Source organism: Rhinoraja longicauda, chromosome 17 (assembly GCF_053455715.1).
Source record: "Rhinoraja longicauda isolate Sanriku21f chromosome 17, sRhiLon1.1, whole genome shotgun sequence".
In the NCBI taxonomy this organism is placed as follows: domain Eukaryota; kingdom Metazoa; phylum Chordata; class Chondrichthyes; order Rajiformes; family Arhynchobatidae; genus Rhinoraja; species Rhinoraja longicauda.
The window spans coordinates 25,991,481-26,011,036 of NC_135969.1; the positions used below are offsets into that span (position 1 = coordinate 25,991,481).

The 19,556-nt window shown below is 45.1% G+C and overlaps 1 protein-coding gene across 1 annotated transcript in view; it reads right to left on the reverse strand.

The window, feature by feature from the left end:
• Positions 1-2,187: 2,187 nt before the first annotated feature.
• The window catches only part of LOC144601890 (protein SSUH2 homolog), a 30,831-nt gene continuing 13,462 nt past the window's right edge, over positions 2,188-19,556 (reverse strand). The window contains exons 5-13 of the mRNA XM_078414414.1: positions 19,138-19,267; positions 18,044-18,104; positions 17,331-17,455; positions 16,807-16,869; positions 15,451-15,530; positions 13,469-13,561; positions 11,011-11,116; positions 5,719-5,826; positions 2,188-3,735 (exon numbers count right to left, since the gene is read on the reverse strand). Of these exons, the coding sequence (XP_078270540.1) occupies positions 3,595-3,735; positions 5,719-5,826; positions 11,011-11,116; positions 13,469-13,561; positions 15,451-15,530; positions 16,807-16,869; positions 17,331-17,455; positions 18,044-18,104; positions 19,138-19,267 (907 nt within the window). The 3' untranslated portion in view covers positions 2,188-3,594. The remainder of the gene's footprint in view (positions 3,736-5,718; positions 5,827-11,010; positions 11,117-13,468; positions 13,562-15,450; positions 15,531-16,806; positions 16,870-17,330; positions 17,456-18,043; positions 18,105-19,137; positions 19,268-19,556) is intronic.

Consider the following 19,556-nt stretch of genomic DNA (forward strand, 5'->3'; position numbering starts at 1 on the left):
AGTTTTTGCACTACTTTGGATTGCACAACAATCTTGCACCATTTTGCTTCTTTTCCCACAGATGCTTCCTGACCTGGCAAGTATTTTCAGCAGTTTGTTTTATTTTAAATTTTCAGCATTTGCAGTATTTTTAGATTTGCTGCCTGACCCTGATGCCAGTCCATGAATGTCATAACCCCTGAACTGCTTCTCGTGAGGTAATGATACTGTGTGCATGGCAGCTTTGTAAAGTGAAGGGACACTTCTAACCAGTGAAGAGAGGCGACAGTGATGCGATAGCTTCCTGAGACAATGCAACAGAGTTCCTTAAATATGTTTAGGAAGGAACTGCAGATGCTGGTTCACATCGTAAATAGACATAAAATGCTGGAGCAACTCAGCAGGTCAGGCAGCATCTTTGGATAGGAATGAAACATAGGTGCAGGAGTAGGCCATTAGGCCCTTCGAGCCAGCACCGCCATTCAATATGATCATGGCTGATTATCTAAAATCAGTACCCCATTCCTTTGTCCCCATACCCCTGGATTCCTTTAGCCCTAAGAGCTAAATCTAACTCTCTCATGAAAACATCCAGCGAATTGGCGTTCACTGCCTTCTGTGGCAGAGAATTCCACAGATTCACAACTCTCTGGGTGAATTTTTTTCCCCTCATCTCAGTCCTAAATGGCCTACCCCTTATTCTTAAACTGTGGCCCCTGGTTTTGCACTCCCCCAACATCGGGAACATTTTTCCTGCATCTAGCCTGTCCAATCCTTTAAGAATTTTATGTTTCTACAAGATCCCCTCTCATCCTTCTGAATTCCAATGAATACAAACCCAGTCGACCCATTCTTTCATGTCAGTCCCGCCATCCCGGGAATTAACTTGGTGAACCTATGCCGCACTCCCTCTATAGCAATAATGTCCTTCCTCAAATTAGGAGACCAAAATTGCACACAATACTCTAGGTGCGGTTTACCAGGGCCCTGTACAACTGCAGTAGAACTTCCTTGCTCCTGAACTCAAATCCTCTCACAATGAAGGCCAACATGCCATTAGCTTTCTTCACTGCTTACTTCCAGTGACTGGTGTACAAGCACACCCAGGTCTCATTGCACCTCCCCTGTTCTTAATCTGACACCATTCAGATAATTTGCCTTTCTGTTCTTGCCACCAAAGTGGATAACCTCACATTTATCCACATTATACTGCATCTGCCGACTCACCCTACCTATCCAAGTCACCCTGCAGCTTCATAGCATCCTCATTGCAGCTCATGCTGCCACCCAGCTTTGTGTCATCTGCAAACTTGGAGACGTCACATTTAATTCCCTCGTCAAAATCGTTTATATTGTAAATAACGGGTCCCAGCACTGAGCCTTGTGGCACCCCACTAGTCACTGTGAGAATGGGTGACGTTTTGGGTCGACCAGTCTGAAGAACGATCTCAACCCAAAACGTCACCCAATCCTTTCATCCAGAGATGCTGCCTGACCCGCTGAGTTACCCCAGCATTGTGTGTCTATCTTCCTTAAATGTTACTTTTGTTACAGATTTGCAAGAAGTTGGTGAGGGCACACATGGAATATTGTGTTCAGTTTTGGTCATCCTGCTTTAGGAAAGATACCATTCAGTTGGAAAGAGTATGGAGAAAATTTATGAGGATGCTGCCAGGCCTCAAGGGCTTGAGCTATAGGGAGGCTAGCATTTATTCCCTGGAATGCAAGAGGCTGAGGGATGATCTTATAGAGGTGTATAAAATTATGAGGAAAATAGATAGGGTGAATGCATTGAATCTTTTTCCAAGGGTTGGGGAATCAAGAACTAGAGGGGAGAGGGGAAAGATACAATAGGAACCTGAGAGGTGACTTTTTCCACATTGAAAGTGGTGGGTATATGGAACGATCTGCCAGAGGAAGTAGTTGAGGCAGGTTCGAGAAACAACATTTAAGACATTTGGACAGGTACATTGAAAGGAAATGTTTAGAAGGGATATGAGTCAAATGCAGGTAAATGGGACCAGCAGATGGGGCATCTTGGTTGACATGTGTGAGTTGGGCTGAAGGGCTTGTTTTGGTCTGTATGATGCTTTGACGCTATGGGGTAAGTGACACTAGAATGCTGAGTAAGCTGCAGAAACCAGAGATGTGAAAAACATGAGGGAGCGATGATTATGATTCCAAAAACAGACAGAAACAATATCAGAAAGCTATTTTAATAATCTCACCAATTATCAGATACATAAATCAGGGTTAATTAAAACTAAAGTGATAATTCTTTAAAAAGATGCAGCTCAATAAACATTTGTTTAAAAATGATGTCTCGTATAAGTAAGAAAAAATAAAGTCGATCTGACCCATTCATGACTTCTCTCCACAATTTTATAATTACAAAAGAACTCCTACAATTATACCAAGGTGTCCGAGATAACATGGAGTAAATAAAATACTGTTTATAAGCTCAAAGGATTTATACCAATTACGTTATTATTGATGATCTTTTGATGATATTGGTATCAAAAGGCTACTTTAAAGAGTTGAGCAGTCGATGTTCTTCTCAGTACATTGATTTCCAATCCTACCATTGCGCACTGCAGGGCCGTTAAAAGTTTTCGCTCCCAGACAAGTTGAAAACAGTACGGTGTTGATATCTCAAATGTCCGATTAGTGTTAGAAAAGATATCAGCATTTAGTTTCTCGGCAGGCACACTGGTGTTTAAAAACGTGTGCAAGGTTCATAGGTTGGGTCATTTTCTAAACGTATTTTAAAAAACAGGTATCATGGTTTGGTGGATTTATGCTTTTAAAATGCTGGACTGGTTTTTGTTAAAACTTTGTTAGTTGAAGGTGTTCAGGCAAAGCTGAACATACAGAATTATCCAAAATTACTTGGGTGAAAAAAATATGTAAAAAACATAAATGTGAAATATAGTGACAAGACCTTTTTCCAAAGTTGGGGAATCAAAAACTGGAGGACATATATTTAAGCTGAGAGGAGAAAGATTTAACAGGAACCAAAGAGGCAACTATTTCAAAGATGCAGTGGGTATGTGGAATGAACCAGAGGAACTGGTTGAGGATGATACTGTAACAACATTTAAAATATATTTGGCCAGGTATCCGGATAGGAAATATTTAGAGGGATATGAATGCAAGCAAATAGGACTAGCTGAGTGGCCTCTTGAATGGTATGGATAGTTTGGCCAACGGGGCTGTTTCTCAATCTGTTTCCTGGTGTCTCTCTCAATTTCTTTGTCTCTGTTTTTCTGTTCATCTGTGTTTCTCAGCCTCTCCCTCTGCCCATTTCATTCTCTCCCCTCTGCCTGACTGTACCAGTCCCTCCCTATCCCTTTACTGTAAACTCATCGTGGTGTCCAATCCATCAGTGGCTGATCAAGGATTGAACCAGGACCAATCCTGATCTGGAACTCAATGGATTGGATAATCAATGTGATATTTGTTGACATATTTCGATCCTTTGACAAGGGACAACTCAGCTAATCTTAGTGGAGTTAACTCAACAGGAAAGTGCAGAGTTTGATCAGGGCTTTTGTGGCTTTGTGCTCAGATGGCGGATCATAGGCCTTGGGTGAGCAGTTTTGATGGAATGACATCTCAGAGAATGGTGCAGCAACACTTGGCCGGGTAGTCCGGGGCATGCACTTTGTTGTCAATGCCGCATGTGAAGTAATGGTATTCTTTTTCTTTCCACTCGTAGTATACCTGAGTGACTGGAACGAACTCAATTGTTTGACGCTGCCAAAAATGAAAGAAAACTCAATTTAGTCAAACTTTAAGGCTATAATTAAGGTCCGGGTTTGTTTAGTTTAAGTTTAGTTTAGAGATACAGCGCGGAAACAGGCTCTTCGGCCCACCGGGTCTGCGTCGACCAGTGTTCCCCGCATATTAACACGATCCTACACACATTGGGGACAATTTTTACATTTACCAAGCTAATTAACCTACAAACCTGTACGCCTTTGTAGTGTGGGAGGAGACTGAAGAATTCGGAGAAAACCCACGCAGGTCATGGGGAGAACGTACAAACTCCGTACAGACAGCACCCATAGTCGGGATCGATCCCTGATCTCCGGTGCTGCATTCGCTGTAAGGCAGCAATTCTACCGCTGCGCCACCATGCCAATGTTTGGTTTCTCATTCTTCAGACTCAGTCGGAAGGAGCATCTGACCCAGACTGTCAACTGTCCATGTTGTCCAGAGATGCTGCCTGACCTGCTGAGTTACTCCAGCACTTAGTATTTTTTTTTCATAACCCCGCATTTATCGTTCCCTTGTGTCTTTACTGAACCAAATCAAGGTGCAATTAACAGCAACTTACTCATGCAGGACCTTTAATATTGCAAAATATCCCAAGTTGTGACAGCAGGGACAGTAAACAATATTAATACCCTGAACAGCAACATGAGGAGAGAGTGGAAAGTGGACCAATTTTAAGGCTGGCTTCACCGGAGAGGGTGGTGGTGAGATTTAGAGTGGGATTGTCTGTCTAAGGCCTGGTTGCACCGACTATTATTGCACCAATTAAAAATGCTTGTAAAGACTTTGTTCAGTACAAATCACAGATATCATACTTATTGTACTGAGCCAAAGGAGAGGTGAAGGGTCCAGAGAGGGTGCAGAAATGATTCACTTGAATTGTTTCAGAGGTGGGTGGCACAGTGGAGCAGCGGTAGAGCTACTGCCTTACAGTGTCAGAGACCCGGGTTTGATCCTGACTATGGGTACTGTCTGTACGGAGTTTGCACGTTCTTCTCGTGACCTGCGTGGGTTTTCTCCGAGATCTTTGGTTTCCTCCCACGCTCCAAAGACATACAGGTTTATAGGTTAATTAGCTTGGTATAAAATGTAAAATTGTCCCTAGTGTGTACAGTGTTAATGAGCAGGAATCGCTGGTCAGTGCAGACTCGGTGGGCCGAAGGGCCCGTTTCCACACTACATCTCTAAACTAAACTAAACGAGGGACCTTCTGCTGCAAGGTTAGACTGAGGAAGCTGGGCACACACTTCTTGGAGCAAGGAAAGTCCAGAGGAGATATGTTGGAGACATGTTTGAGATAGGGTCAGTAGAGGCGAATTGTTACCATATAAATTTGTTTCAAAGATCAGGGAACAGAGATTTAAGACAACAGAGGGATGTTTTAATGCAGTGACTGTGACTTGGTGCTCTCTGGCTGTAAGGGCGGAAGAAATGAAATGTTTTCAGGCTTTCAAAGGGGAACTGGCACAGTGGCAAAGGGGAACTGGCACAGTGGCATAGCGGCAGAGTTGCTGCCCTATAATGCTTGTAGCGCCGGAGAACCGGGTTCCATCCTGACTACGGGTGCTGTCTGTACGGAGTTTGTACATTCTCCCCCGTGACCGCGTGGGTTTTCTCTGAGATCTTCGGTTTCCTCCCACACTCCAAAAGTGTACAGATTTGTTTTCGCGCTGTATCTCTAAACTACACTGGGCATCTGCTTGACGGATGATACTGTGCAGGACTACAGAGAAAGGGCTGAGACGGCGAATGGCTGGATTGAAGAGCTGTGATGGATTTGATGCTCCCAAGATATATCCTTCAGTGCTGTGATGTATAAATGATTCCATGAAGCAGTGTCAGACTACCTAAATCTGGGCAACTCATCATAAAACTCAAATACCATCTTCAGCTCTGCATACAAATGTGCCTGACGAACATGCGATACATTACTGCCTGTTCCAGGCCCGACCAGGAACTCACCTGCTGGATGATGAGAGATGTTCTTGTCAGCTGCTGTCGGTGCTCCTGGATGAGCTTCTGGGAGGCCTGACTGATCTGAATTTCTGGAAACGCCACTATGGGACTGACCTATGGCTCAATCACAAAGCAACATGTCAGTCCAGAATGTGAAACACATGATTCAAAATCAGAATGTGTAGTTTACCACGGAAACATTCACTGCCTAATTCTGTCCCTCAAGATTTGACCCAATTTTTCAATTATCAAATTCACTTTGATGATCTATCAGTTTTGCTTTGAAAACACATTCAAGTCCCCCTTAAGAAACGGAGTCCATGCCGATCAGCGGAATCCGCGCCTACCACCAAGTCAATTTGAAAAGTCCGGGAGCAGAGCAAGGACGCCCGTTGGCTGAGCAGTAAAGTAAGTGCTAATCACAGTTCAACAGGCAGTTTAAAAAGAGCGCCAAAAGGAAGTAGTAGTCAATTTGAAAAGTCCGGGAGCAGAGCAAGGACGCCCGTTGGCTGAGCAGTAAAGTAAGTGCTAATCACAGTTCAACAGGCAGTTTAAGTGAGAAGTCAGGTAAATTGGACAATCAGGCAATTTAAATTGGTGATATAAGCAAGGCTCACAAAAGGGTGCAGCCCTGTTCAGGTGCAGCCCAGTGAGAAAAGTGCGAGTCTTTGGCTGCGAGTCTTCGGCGAGGAGGCTGAGGTGAGGAGGATACCATTGTTTTAAGCCAGAGCTGGTTATAGGCACAAGGTGATGGCGGAAAAGTTGGTGCGGTGTGTTTCCTGCAGGATGTGGGAAGACAGGGACGTCGCGGGAGCTTCTGGGAGCTACACCTGCAAGAACTGTGTCCAGGTGCAGCTCCTGAAGGGACGTGTGGTGGAGTTGGAGAGGCAGTTGGATGACCTCAGGGCCATCCGGGAATGCGAGAGTTTCCTCGACAGGACCTATTGTGAGGCTGTCACGCCAAGGGTCCAGGTCGAGCGAAGGTGGGAGACTGTTTCCGGGGGGAGTGGACGTGGACTACAGGAGACCCCAGTGGCTGTGCCTATTGCAAATAGGTATACCCTCTTGGGAACTGTCGGGGCAGAAGACGTTTCCAGTCCGAGTGGCGGACCTGTTGGCAAGGATACACGACAGGGGAGACCGAAGTCTGGAAGAGCCGTAGTGGTCGGTGACTCCATAGTCCGAGGGACGGACAGAAGATTCTGTGGCAGCAGGAGGGACTTGAGGATGGTCTGTTGCCTCCCTGGTGCCAGGGTTCAACACATCACAGACCGGCTTCAGAAAATCCTAGCGAGGGAAGGCGATCAACCTGAAGTCGTTGTGCACGTGGGCACGAATGACGTCGGGCGGAAGAGGAAGGAGGTGCTACAGCGGGAGTTTAGAGAGTTGGGAAAAACGCTGAGAAGTAGGACGTCGAAGGTAGTTATCTCTGGACTGCTACCGGTACCTCGTGCTGGTGAGGCCAGGAACAGAGAGATAGAGGGTATGAATTTATGGCTGAGGGACTGGTGCAGAGAGCAGGGATTTAGATTTCTGGACCACTGGGATCTCTTCTGGGCTAGGGGTGACTTGTACAAAAGGGACGGGTTGCATCTTAACAGCAGGGGGACAAACATTCTGGCAGGCAGGTTTGCTAGTGTGACACCTGTGGCTTTAAACTAAGTAGTGGGGGGGAGGGGTTAACAAATTGTGAATATGAAGATGAGGTAAAAGGGAATACAGGAGATATTGCAAAAGACTCTCGGAAGAATGGGAACAGAAGTTCTAGAGCGGAAAAGAAATTAAGGGCAGGGCCAATTGTGAACGATGTGAGAGGGGAGGTAAATACAGAAGTTAAAGTGTTGTACTTAAATGCGCGTAGTATAAAAAATAAAGTGGATGAGCTTGAGGCTCAGTTAGTCATGGGCAAGTATGATGTTGTAGGGATCACTGAGACATGGCTACAAGAGGACCAGGGCTGGGAACTGAATATTCAGGGGTACACAACGTATAGAAAAGACAGACAGGTGGGCAGAGGGGGTGGGGTTGCTCTGATGGTAAGGAATGATATTCATTCCCTTGCAAGGGGTGACATAGAATCAGGAGATGTTGAATCAGTATGGATAGAAATGAGAAATTGTAAGGGTAAAAAGACCCTAATGGGAGTTATCTATAGGCCCCCAAACAGTAGCCTCGACTTAGGGTGCAAGTTAAATCAGGAGATAAAATTGGCGTGTCAAAAATGTAATGCTACGGTGGTTATGGGAGATTTCAACATGCAGGTAGACTGGGAAAATCAGGTTGGAAATGGACCCCAGGAAAGAGAGTTTGTAGAGTGCCTTCGAGATGGATTCTTAGAACAGCTTGTACTGGAGCCTACCAGGGAGAAGGCAATTCTGGATTTAGTGTTGTGTAATGATCCTGATCTGATAAGGGGACTAGAGGTAAAAGAGCCATTAGGAGGCAGTGATCACAACATGATAAGTTTTACTCTGCAAATGGAAAGGCAGAAGGGAAAATCGGAAGTGTCGGTATTACAGTATAGCAAAGGGGATTACAGAGGCATGAGGCGGGAGCTGGCCAAAATTGATTGGAAGGAGGCCCTAGCAGGGAAGACGGTAGAACAGCAATGGCAGGTATTCCTGGGAATAATGCAGAGGTTGCAGGATCAATTTATTCCAAAGAGGTGGAAAGACTCTAAGGGGAGTAAGAGACACCTGTGGCTGACAAGGGAAGTCAGGGACAGCATAAAAATTAAGGAGAGGAAGTATAACATAGCAAAGAAGAGTGGGAAGACAGAGGATTGGGACTCTTTTAAAGAGCAACAAAAGTTAACTAAAAAGGCAATACGAGGAGAAAAGATGAGGTACGAGGGTAAACTAGCCAATAATATAAAGGAGGATAGCAAAAGTTTTTTTAGGTACGTGAAGAGGAAAAAAATAGTCAAGGCAAATGTGGGTCCCTTGAAGACAGAAGCAGGGGAATTTATTATGGGGAACAAAGAAATGGCAGACGAGTTAAACCGTTACTTTGGATCTGTCTTCACTGAGGAAGATACACACAATCTCCCAAATGTTCTAGGGGCTGGAGAACCTAGGGTGATGGAGGAACTGAAGGAAATCCACATTAGGCAGGAAATGGTTTTGGGTAGACTGATGGGACTGAAGGCTGATAAATCCCCAGGGCCTGATGGTCTGCATCCCAGAGTACTTAAGGAGGTGGCTCTAGAAATAGTGGAAGCATTGGAGATCATTTTTCAATGTTCTATAGATTCAGGATCAGTTCCTGTGGATTGGAGAATAGCAAATGTTATCCCACTTTTTAAGAAAGGAGGGAGAGAGAAAACGGGTAATTATAGACCAGTTAGTCTGACATCAGTGGTGGGGAAAATGCTGGAGTCAATTATAAAAGACGAAATTGCTGAGCATTTGGATAGCAGTAACGGGATCGTTCCGAGTCAGCATGGATTTACGAAGGGGAAATCATGCTTGACAAATCTACTGGAATTTTTTGAGGATGTAACTAGGAAAATTGACAAGGGAGAGTCAGTGGATGTGGTGTACCTCGACTTTCAGAAAGCCTTCGACAAGGTCCCACATAGGAGATTAGTGGGCAAAATTAGGGCACATGGTATTGGGGGTAGGGTACTGACATGGATAGAAAATTGGTTAACAGACAGAAAGCAAAGAGTGGGGATAAATGGGTCCCTTTCGGAATGGCAGGCAGTGACCAGTGGGGTACCGCAAGGTTCGGTGCTGGGACCCCAGCTATTTACGATATACATTAATGACTTAGACGAAGGGATTAAAAGTACCATTAGCAAATTTGCAGATGATACTAAGTTGGGGGGGTAGTGTGAATTGTGAGGAAGATGCAATAAGGCTGCAGGGTGACCTGGACAGGTTGTGTGAGTGGGCGGATACATGGCAGATGCAGTTTAATGTAGATAAGTGTGAGGTTATTCACTTTGGAAGTAAGAATAGAAAGGCAGATTATTATCTGAATGGTGTCAAGTTAGGAGGAGGGGGAGTTCAACGAGATCTGGGTGTCCTAGTGCATCAGTCAATGAAAGGAAGCATGCAGGTTCAGCAGGCAGTGAAGAAAGCCAATGGAATGTTGGCCTTCGTAACAAGAGGAGTTGAGTATAGGAGCAAAGAGGTCCTTCTACAGTTGTACCGGGCCCCGGTGAGACCGCACCTGGAGTACTGTGTGCAGTTTTGGTCTCCAAATTTGAGGAAGGATATTCTTGCTATGGAGGGCGTGCAGCGTAGGTTCACTAGATTAATTCCCGGAATGGCGGGACTGTCGTATGTTGAAAGGCTGGAGCGATTGGGCTTGTATACACTGGAATTTAGAAGGATGAGGGGGGATCTTATTGAAACATATAAGATAATTAGGGGATTGGACACATTAGAGGCAGATAACATGTTCCCAATGTTGGGGGAGTCCAGAACAAGGGGCCACAGTTTGAGAATAAGGGGTAGGCCATTTAGAACGGAGATGAGGAAGAACTTTTTCAGTCAGAGGGTGGTGAAGGTGTGGAATTCTCTGCCTCAGAAGGCAGTGGAGGCCAGTTCGTTGGATGCTTTCAAGAGAGAGCTGGATAGAGCTCTTAAGGATAGCGGAGTGAGGGGGTATGGGGAGAAGGCAGGAACGGGGTACTGATTGATAGTGATCAGCCATGATCGCATTGAATGGCGGTGCTGGCTCGAAGGGCTGAATGGCCTACTCCTGCACCTATTGTCTATTGTCTATTGACCAGCAATCACCCCTTCCATAGCACTATCCTACACACTAGGAACAATTTACAATTTTACCAAAGCCAATTAACCTACAAACCTGTACGTCTTTTGAGGAAAACAGAACACCCGGAGAAAACCCACAGTCACAAAAAAAAACGTACAAACTCTACAGACAGCACCAATAGTCAGAATTGGTTGGCGCTTTAAGGCAGCAACTCGACCGTTGTAAAACTGTGCGGCCCACTGTGATCCACAGATTATTTGTAACATTTTTTTTACACAATGGGTGGTAGGTATGTGGAATGAGCTGCCGGATAAAGTAGTTTAGGCAGGTACTATCACAACGTTTAAAAAGGCTGCTCAAGTGAAATATGAGGGTCTGTTTCTCTAATTTGTCGGAGCGAGGCTAAACTCAAATTGGAGGGACAGCACCTCATATTTCGCTGTTCCAAAAGGCCTCTCCATTAATCTGCCCCCATCATGGCCTCCAGTCCCACTAACTGATGCATTAAGATTACGCGAGGATTACCTAATCCTTTTATCAAAGTAGCGTTTTAAAGAAGATTCTCTTTCTTACCATGGGCTGTTCATCGGTTAAGATGTTCTGCCCAATCATTGTATTATAAAGTTCTAAAGAAAGTCCGATATGTCGGTCAGCAATGTATTCATTAATGTTATTTTTCCTGATCAAGGAAGAGAGAAGAAAAATCAAATCACAAATTCTTTTGATGCATAATTGCAGAAGCTCCGTTTTTACAAATCGATTTGAAATGGAGCTCACTACACACTGGGTGCTTAATGCACCAGTAATAAATCTTATCCTTAAACGAGCATGCATTACAATAGAGTTCTACTCCTGTAACGGATCAAGCCATGACGGAATGCTAAACTCATAAAGGTTCAATGTTTGTGTACAAAAGGCAAACTGCTGAAGAAATGTAGCGAGTTTTTTGTTTTGAGTTTTCACAACTTTTTTTCCTTCCCAGAAGGAATGGCCGAGAAGTATGAGCATGTTCTGCAAACCGAATCACAGGAGCCAGGACATAAAGTTTAGGCTCCATTGTATTGCAAAATAAAAAATGTTTAGAAAGGTGATAGTTTTCCAAGTGCATATAGAACGTAGAACAGTACAGCACAAGAACAGACCCTTCAGCTTGCAATGTCTGTGATGACAAACATGATGCCATGAACATCCCTTATCTACCTGCACATCAACCATATCCCTCCATTCCCTGTGTATCCACATGCCTATCTAAATACAACAAATCATCCGCCAACATTTCCGTTACCTACAACGGGACCCCACCACTGGCCATATCTTCCCATCCCCTCCCCTTTCTGCGTTCCGCAGAGACCGTTCCCTCCGTAACTCCCTGGTCCACTCGTCCCTTCCTACCCAAACCAGCCCATCCGCGGGCACTTTCCCCTGCAACCGCACAAGATGCAACACCTGTCCCTTTACCTCCCCCCTCAACTCCATCCAAGGACCCAAACAGTCTTTCCAGGTGAGACAGAGGTTCACCTGCACCTCCTCCAACCTCATCTATTGCATCCGCTGCTCCAGATGTCAACTTATTTACATCGGCGAAACCAAACGCAGGCTCGGCGATCGCTTCGCTCAACACCTGCGCTCGGTCCGCGTTGGCCAAACTGATCTCCCGGTGGCCGAGCACTTCAACTCCCCCTCTCATTCCCAGTCTGCCCTTTCTGTCATGGGCCTCCTCCAGTGCCATAGTGAGGCCCACCAGAAATTGGAGGAACAGCACCTCATATTTCGCCTGGGCAGCTTGCAGCCCAGTGGTATGAACATCGACTTCTCCAACTTTAGATAGTTCCTCTGTCCCTCTCTTCCCCTCCCCCTTCCCAGATCTCCCTCTATCTTCCTGTCTCCACCTATATCCTTCCTTTGTCCCGCCCCCCTGACATCAGTCTGAAGAAGGGTCTCGACCCATTCCTTCTCTCCTGAGATGCTGCCTGTCCTGCTGAGTTACTCCAGCATTTTGTGAATAAATGCCTATCTAAATGTTTCTTAAATGCCACTATTGATCTGCCTCAACCACCATGCCCCGCACATCTTCTTTAAACATTGCCCCTCTCTCCTTAAAGCTATGCCCTCTAGTATTTGATTTTTCTCTGCTCGGAAAAAGGTTCTGACTGTCTATTCTATCTATGCCTCTCATAGTTTTATATACTTTTATCAGCTCTCCCAACAACCTCTGGCCTCATTCTACCCTCATTCCCTTCAACTCCCCTGAGATTCAACTACTCAACAACACAGTATATGGTACAAGTTGCCTGAGGAGGTAGTTGTGGCAAGAACTGTAACAGCATTTGAAAGACATTTGGATATGGATAGGAACGGTTTAGGGGGCTATGGGCCAATTGGGACTAGTTTAGATTGGAGTATCTTGGTTAGCATGGATGAGTTGGGCCAAAGGGCCTGTTTTCGTGCTGTATTACTCTATGAACATTCCAGAGGTAAGTTACAGTGGCTAATTAACCAGCCAACCCGTACGTCTATGGGATGTGAGGGGAAACTGAAACACCTGCTTTTGCAAGCAGAACATGCAAACTCCATTCAGACAGCATTGGGAATCAGGATTGAACCTGGGACACTGGTGCCAAAGGGCAGTGGCTGTACTCACTGTGATACTCTTCCATTTGATCTCACGAGTTTAAAACATTTCTATGGCAACCGTTTCCCACCCCACTCTCGCCCAAATTACACGATAATTTCACCAGAAATATACAACCAACAAAATCCACCCCCCATCTTTCACATTCCTTTTTTCTCCACTATCCTCTCCCCATCTCCTTTATTACCTAAACGATCTTCTCACAATGATCATCACCGCCATGGTGTGAAAATATATTGAAAAATTGTGCATACGTGGACAATTCTGTCACAAACCGCGGTCTGGGCACTGTGTATGGAGAGATACCGCATCCAAATGGCAGAAACAGCAGTAAGTGGCCCAGCCTCCCATCCAATATTACCATCTAACTGCGCAGTACATTATGAAGGCTGAGCTTACCACTTGACTGTTAGCTGGATGTACATCATGAGCTGTCCGCTTTGTTCACATGTCTCACAGGGTTTTGTACCACATCCGGAACACAAAGTACAGCTGAGGACCAACAAGAGCCAGCATCAAAGCGGAGACAAAAGAGACTGCAGATGCTGGAATCTTGAGTAAAAAGTAACCTGCTGCGAGAACTCTGGAGGTCAGGCAACATTTGTGGAGGGAAATGGATAGATCACATTTTGGTTTGGACCCTTCTTTGGACTGATGGAGAGGAGAGATTGCTGGTAGAGGGAGGTGACAGGAAGGGATGGGGAAAGAACTAGCAAGTGGTAGTTGGAACCAGGTAAGGAGAGGTTCATTGACAGATGAATCAGGTAGGGAAGGGATGGTGAAGATAGTAACCAAGGCAGGAGGTGACAAGTGAAGGAGATAAGAGATCTCCCCTCTACTCCAGTCTGAAGGGTCCCAACCCAAAATGTTACCTTCCATTTCCTTCCACAGATTCTGTCTGACTTGCTGTGTTCTTCCAGCAGTTTCCTTTTTAGTCAAGCAGCCAGGATCAATTAAACTGCATCCATCAATAACTCCTGCTCATTTCCCAGTGAATGCTGCGTAAATACATGAAGGCAGGACCGACATAGTCACCTACATCCACCAGCACGGGTCACTCCTAATCTGTGATTAAAAGAATGTTAATGAAGGTGATTCAGCTTCACAGCCTTAAACTTTAACTGAAATAAGAGTAAATTGGACCCCATTCTCAAAAGGAAGAAGAAATATCCCACATCTGTCCATTAAAAAATGCTCTCATTGAAGTACTGGGAAAATGGGTTAGTGGCACACCCATCAGGCCTGTAACTCCAACTTGTTATGCATTGCCCAGAACAATAACCACAATGGAGTAAGTAATTTAGTTAACTTCGCCAGCGCATGGGCTGACTTTAACTCTTCAGGTCGGGTCACAACTCATTTCCAAATACAATCACCACCATTAAGCATTTTCTGTTTCTGAGTGTGAAAGACCATTTCACACTCAAAAACAGAAGTAACCCACTTTGCTGCTCGAGGGAATGCATCAGCACTGCACTGAAGACACCCCGGCATTCACCACTGATATGTGATGAATGAGTTACTTGCACATGAATGTGCTAATGGCGAGCTGTAGGGACTGAGCTACAAGGAGAGGTTGAGTAGGCTAGGACTCTATTCCTTGGAGTGCTAGAGGTTGAGGAGTGATCTTACAGAGGTGAACAAAATCATGAGAGGAATAGATCGGGTAGATGCCCAGAGTAGGGGAATCGAGAACTAGAGGTCATGTGATTAAGGATAGTGGAGTCCGGGGATATGGGGAGAAGGCAGGAACGGGGTACTGATTGAGAATGATCAGCCATGATCACATTGAATGGTGGTGCTGGCTCGAAGGGCCGAATGGCCTACTCCTGCACCTATTGTCTATTAGGGCGAGGGGGATAGATTTAATAGGAACCCGAGGGGCCATCCTTTCCACACAGAGTGGTGGAACAAGCTGCCAGAGGGGATAGTTGAGGCAGGTATTATTGCAATGGAAACATTCAGATAGGTAAATGGATAGAAAAGGTTTAGAGAGATAAGGGCCAAATGCAGGCAGGTGGGACTGGTGTAGATGGGATATGTTGGTTGGTGTGGGCAAGGTGGGCCGAAGGTTCTGTTTCCACGCTGTATGGCTATCAAACGACTGGAGATAGTGTGGGAGGTGGTGGCTTAGGGAAATAGCAAGGTTCCTGGTCTCACCATCCTTTTAACGTTGCTCGCATTGCTTCCCCGCACACCAAATTCAATTATCTTATATACCCACACCGAGGCAGGTTATATTGTGTCTTGGATTTGATTCTGATGATGGGTCTTCAAATCTGTTTCTCTCTCCACAGAAGCTGCCTGACCTGCTAAGTGTTTCCATCATTTACTATTTCGGTCTCCTTGATTCAGCGCCGCGTCTGATCAAATATGCTTACCGTTTAAGCCCAGTACCGTGGCAGGGATTGCATCTGTCATCAAGCCTGTATCCACGACCATTGCAAAACGGGCATTTCACCTGCATTCATAAAACAGTGTTAGTCTCATATGCAGCAATCCACGGAACAAGAGACGGTAACCCTCACAGGTCACCCAACAGACGGCAAGGTGCATCACTGCTATGTAGACAAGCAAGCAACAGAAACACCACAGCTTATCCCCTTATAGACCTAGCCTTCCATTTCAATCTCTTCCCCACGAGGTCAGACAGGTTTGAGCATCTCCTGGTTTTTTTCCCCCCGCAGTTCTGCTTTGATGCTAAAGTCCAATCAAACCATGGAAGTGGAATAAGGGGAGCTATTTCTCAGACGCTTTTCCTGGCCTAATGAAATAACCTTGACAAGAGTCTGTACTATTTTTAATGCCATTGAAGTGGTGAAGCAAGAGGAGGCCAGACAGGAGATATCCACCATAGACAGTGCATCCAACAGTTACATTAAGGGTAGAGGAGTCAGTAAGGTGTGTGTACATCCATCCACACACAGGTATGGCGTACAATGATGCCTCTTCAGTTTTGGGCCTGGAATTTTGGAAACTTTGTACTGCAATACAGTCGCCAATAATGTCAACTTTGGTTCCATTCCTACTTCCAATACCCCTCGGGTCCAGACAACAAATTCCAAGATGTTCTGGGCTGAAGGTGGTGAAAGTGGGGGTGAGAAAGATAAGAGAGGGGGTTAAGCAAGTTACCATTTCACCTCCATGCCTTGCCCCTAATGTTTCTATGATTTGATAATCTGAAAAACCCCTTCATGGAACAGAGATATACAAATACAAGCTCAGCAAGTCTCATCCAAACACAGTGCAGGGACAAATGAGAGCATGGGTGGCTGGTATGGTTTTAGCGCTTAAGAGTCAATCTAGGACCCATGCTTCCACGAGTGAAGCCACAACAGGCCCTTCGGCTCACCGCCCATGCTGGCTGCTAAGCACTCAACTATACTAATCCCATCTCATTCATTTCAACCACCGCCCTTGTCCACCCCTCCCCCTCGCCCACCCTCTGATTCCACCACTCACCGACACAAAGGGGGCATTTTACAGTGACCAATTCTCCCACAGACCACCAAATCTTTGGGATAGGGGTGAATACTGGAGCACCCGGAGGAATCCCACTTAGTCACAGGATAAATGCTCAAAGGCCACCCAGGCAGCATTGGAGGCAAGGATTGAACCCAGGTCATTGGAGCTGTAAGGTGGAAACTCTATTAACTCAATGGGGGATGTATGATTGGGTGCTATTAACCCCAAGCAAGTGCGGATGAGAAAACGAGAAGCTGGAGTTTATTGCTCACCCGTCCAGTTGCAGTGCAGTTGGTACATGCGCTTCTACCCATTGCCATGCATGCGTGACATCCCTGAGAAAAGAGAAACATGATTCATCTTTGCTCTATCCCACAACTCTCAAAGTCAGGAGGCTCTCAGTATTTTGATTTATGGTAGAGAACAAGTGTAATATTTGAGAACATGGCTCCACTGATTACTGAGGTTGGTTCCGTTTCTGTCAGCTCATCCATCTGTTCTTACTCCATTTACAAAGAGGGAGGGTGTGACCGTTGCACAGCCAATCTTTCAATGGGAATCTGTACTGAGGTGGATTTCAACTTCAACAATAGCCCTCTATTTCAAGCAGGCATTCCCAATTATATATTTGATAACGGCACCAAAATTATCGCCGTGGTGGTCTAACACATCAACTCCAAACATGTTACAATCTTCAATTTTGGGGAAATTGGAAAGTTCCATGGCAAAATGAGGGAGTTGTGAAGTTGGTGAGCGAGTATGTGTTTTTCCAGCATGTGGTTTAGAGGAAAAATACCTTAATGGATGAAGAGTGTGGCACTGGGACTTTCTTGATGTCCTTCTGAAACATTTGTGGTATTTCCACTATAATATTCCAGGGAAGGGGGGCGGCCCCAAACGCGCTGCTGTCCACAAACTGACCTAGAACAGCAAAAGACCATTGACAGGCTCTAAATGACTTGAACAAACTTCTGGCAAAAAATTAGTATTATTTGAGACAATTCAAGGACCATTCACCTGTATCCACCTATTGCGTGCCTTCTATATAGGAAGGAACTGCAGATGCTAGTTTACGCCAAAGACACAAAATGCTGGAGTAACTCAGCAGACCAGGCAGCATCTCTGAAGAAAAGGAATAGGCGATGTATCCGGTTGAGGTCCATTTTCAGACCCTGGTCTGAAGAAGGGTTTCAACCCAAAACATCACCTCTTCCTTCTCCAGAAATGCTGCCTGACCTGCTGGGTTATTCCAGTATTTTGTGTCCATCACTTGACTGGCTTTGGCCTGCCCCCACCTCTCTCTTCCCCTACACGTACAATCACTCTAAAGTCCCAACCCAATGCATCAGCTGTCCATTCCCTCCACAGATGCAGCCTGACCCGCTGAGTTCCTCCAGCACTTTGTGTTTTGTTCATTGCAATAATATATCTAATAGCATCTACAGTCTGTGCCAGTTGTTCCTGCTGTAATTCTTTGTCTTCTGCTCACTTTGTTTGTCTCATGCTCACCTTTATAAGGCATGGATGTCCACTCAGTTGATCTGGATTCAGTGAAGCTTTCCAGGCGATACTGAAATAAAACGAACCTTGTTTAGCGATGATGCAGAGCATGTAAGATCACGGCATATAACTAATTGCTATGGCATTTGCCGAGAGCTTCACATCCGAACACAAGACTTGGTTTTATCAGCATTGGTTAATGGTGGCATTGCTAAGATTGCTTCCTCTTCTTTTTACTCAGACCATTGTCATTCAGGTTCAGATTTGCAAATCCCTTGTCGCACTCTTCATGATCTTTCTCATTCACGTCCTCACGTTCCTTTGCTCCGTCATGCTCTCCCCTACAAAGGTCGATGGAAGGCTGCCCTAACCGTGGTATTCTTACTCTTCACTTGCCCCATCAAGTGCCCCAAGACGAAGCCCCCTGACAGAGGTCTGGCTGTTGAGCCACACTTGGCCTCGCACTCTACAGTGTGATGGGCATGAATATAAATTCAGAATTAACATCCAATCCCTTCCATCGACTTGGAAGTTCCATTCAGCGGAAGGACCGGGTGCAAGTTAAGATGTAATTACAAATATTAACCTTTCCAGCAACATAGATTCCATGCACATAAGTCAACTGTTGCTCAGGGTCCCATTTAGAAATGGGTCTGGTAATATTGGAGGTTGAAGTCATACCACAGATCTTTAAAAAATGGAGAGCCAGTTTGCACCAAAAAAAAAATGGAACTGATTAAAAGAGATTTTCAAAATAAATAAAATTATTTTCAAAATATCAGGTATGCAGTAAGTATGAACCCAGTGGGCATTCAAAGGGAAATTTGACAGAACCACTGGACTTTGGCTGGCCAATTATGTTGCTAACAAACTTTAATCTAATGCTTCACTGGTGGTACAACCATTGAAAATCCTTACATCGGTGTCAAGATATATATATTGAAAGTTATTTTACATTAGTATGAGGAACCAGGCTTAAAAAAAAGTACTGATAACTGCACAAGAAAATGAATTTATCTGTAGCCCTGGAGATATTTCTTGGAAATGCAATAAAACGATAAATTAATGCGGTTGGTGTTTTCTCCAAAAAGGTCATCACTTACTCTAAATGCGTTACAAGGTTTTAAATCTCGAAAGACCATTTCTATGGCAGGCTTGGAACTGTAACAACAGTGGCTGGATACATGCTGAATAAATGCCTCTCTGGCCGTCTCTTCAGTGATGGATGGAATACTGTGGAGAAAGGAAGGTGGTGATATGAACAGGGAGTTAAACGAGTTGCTGATGATATAGAATCAGCCATGAGCCAATTGACAGGTAGGACAGTTTCAAGATGTAGAGCATTCTCTGATTCCTGTTACTTAATGCTGTCATCAACCCCCACCCCCCTCCCCACCCAGTTGATTTTTTCAAGTGTTTCAACGGGCCTTCATGGTCAGGTCAAGAACCCTACACTCACAGGGACTTGAAAAAGGGGCCAAAAAGCTGGCGACTCTATATACTGTCTCAGTGTACTACTGCT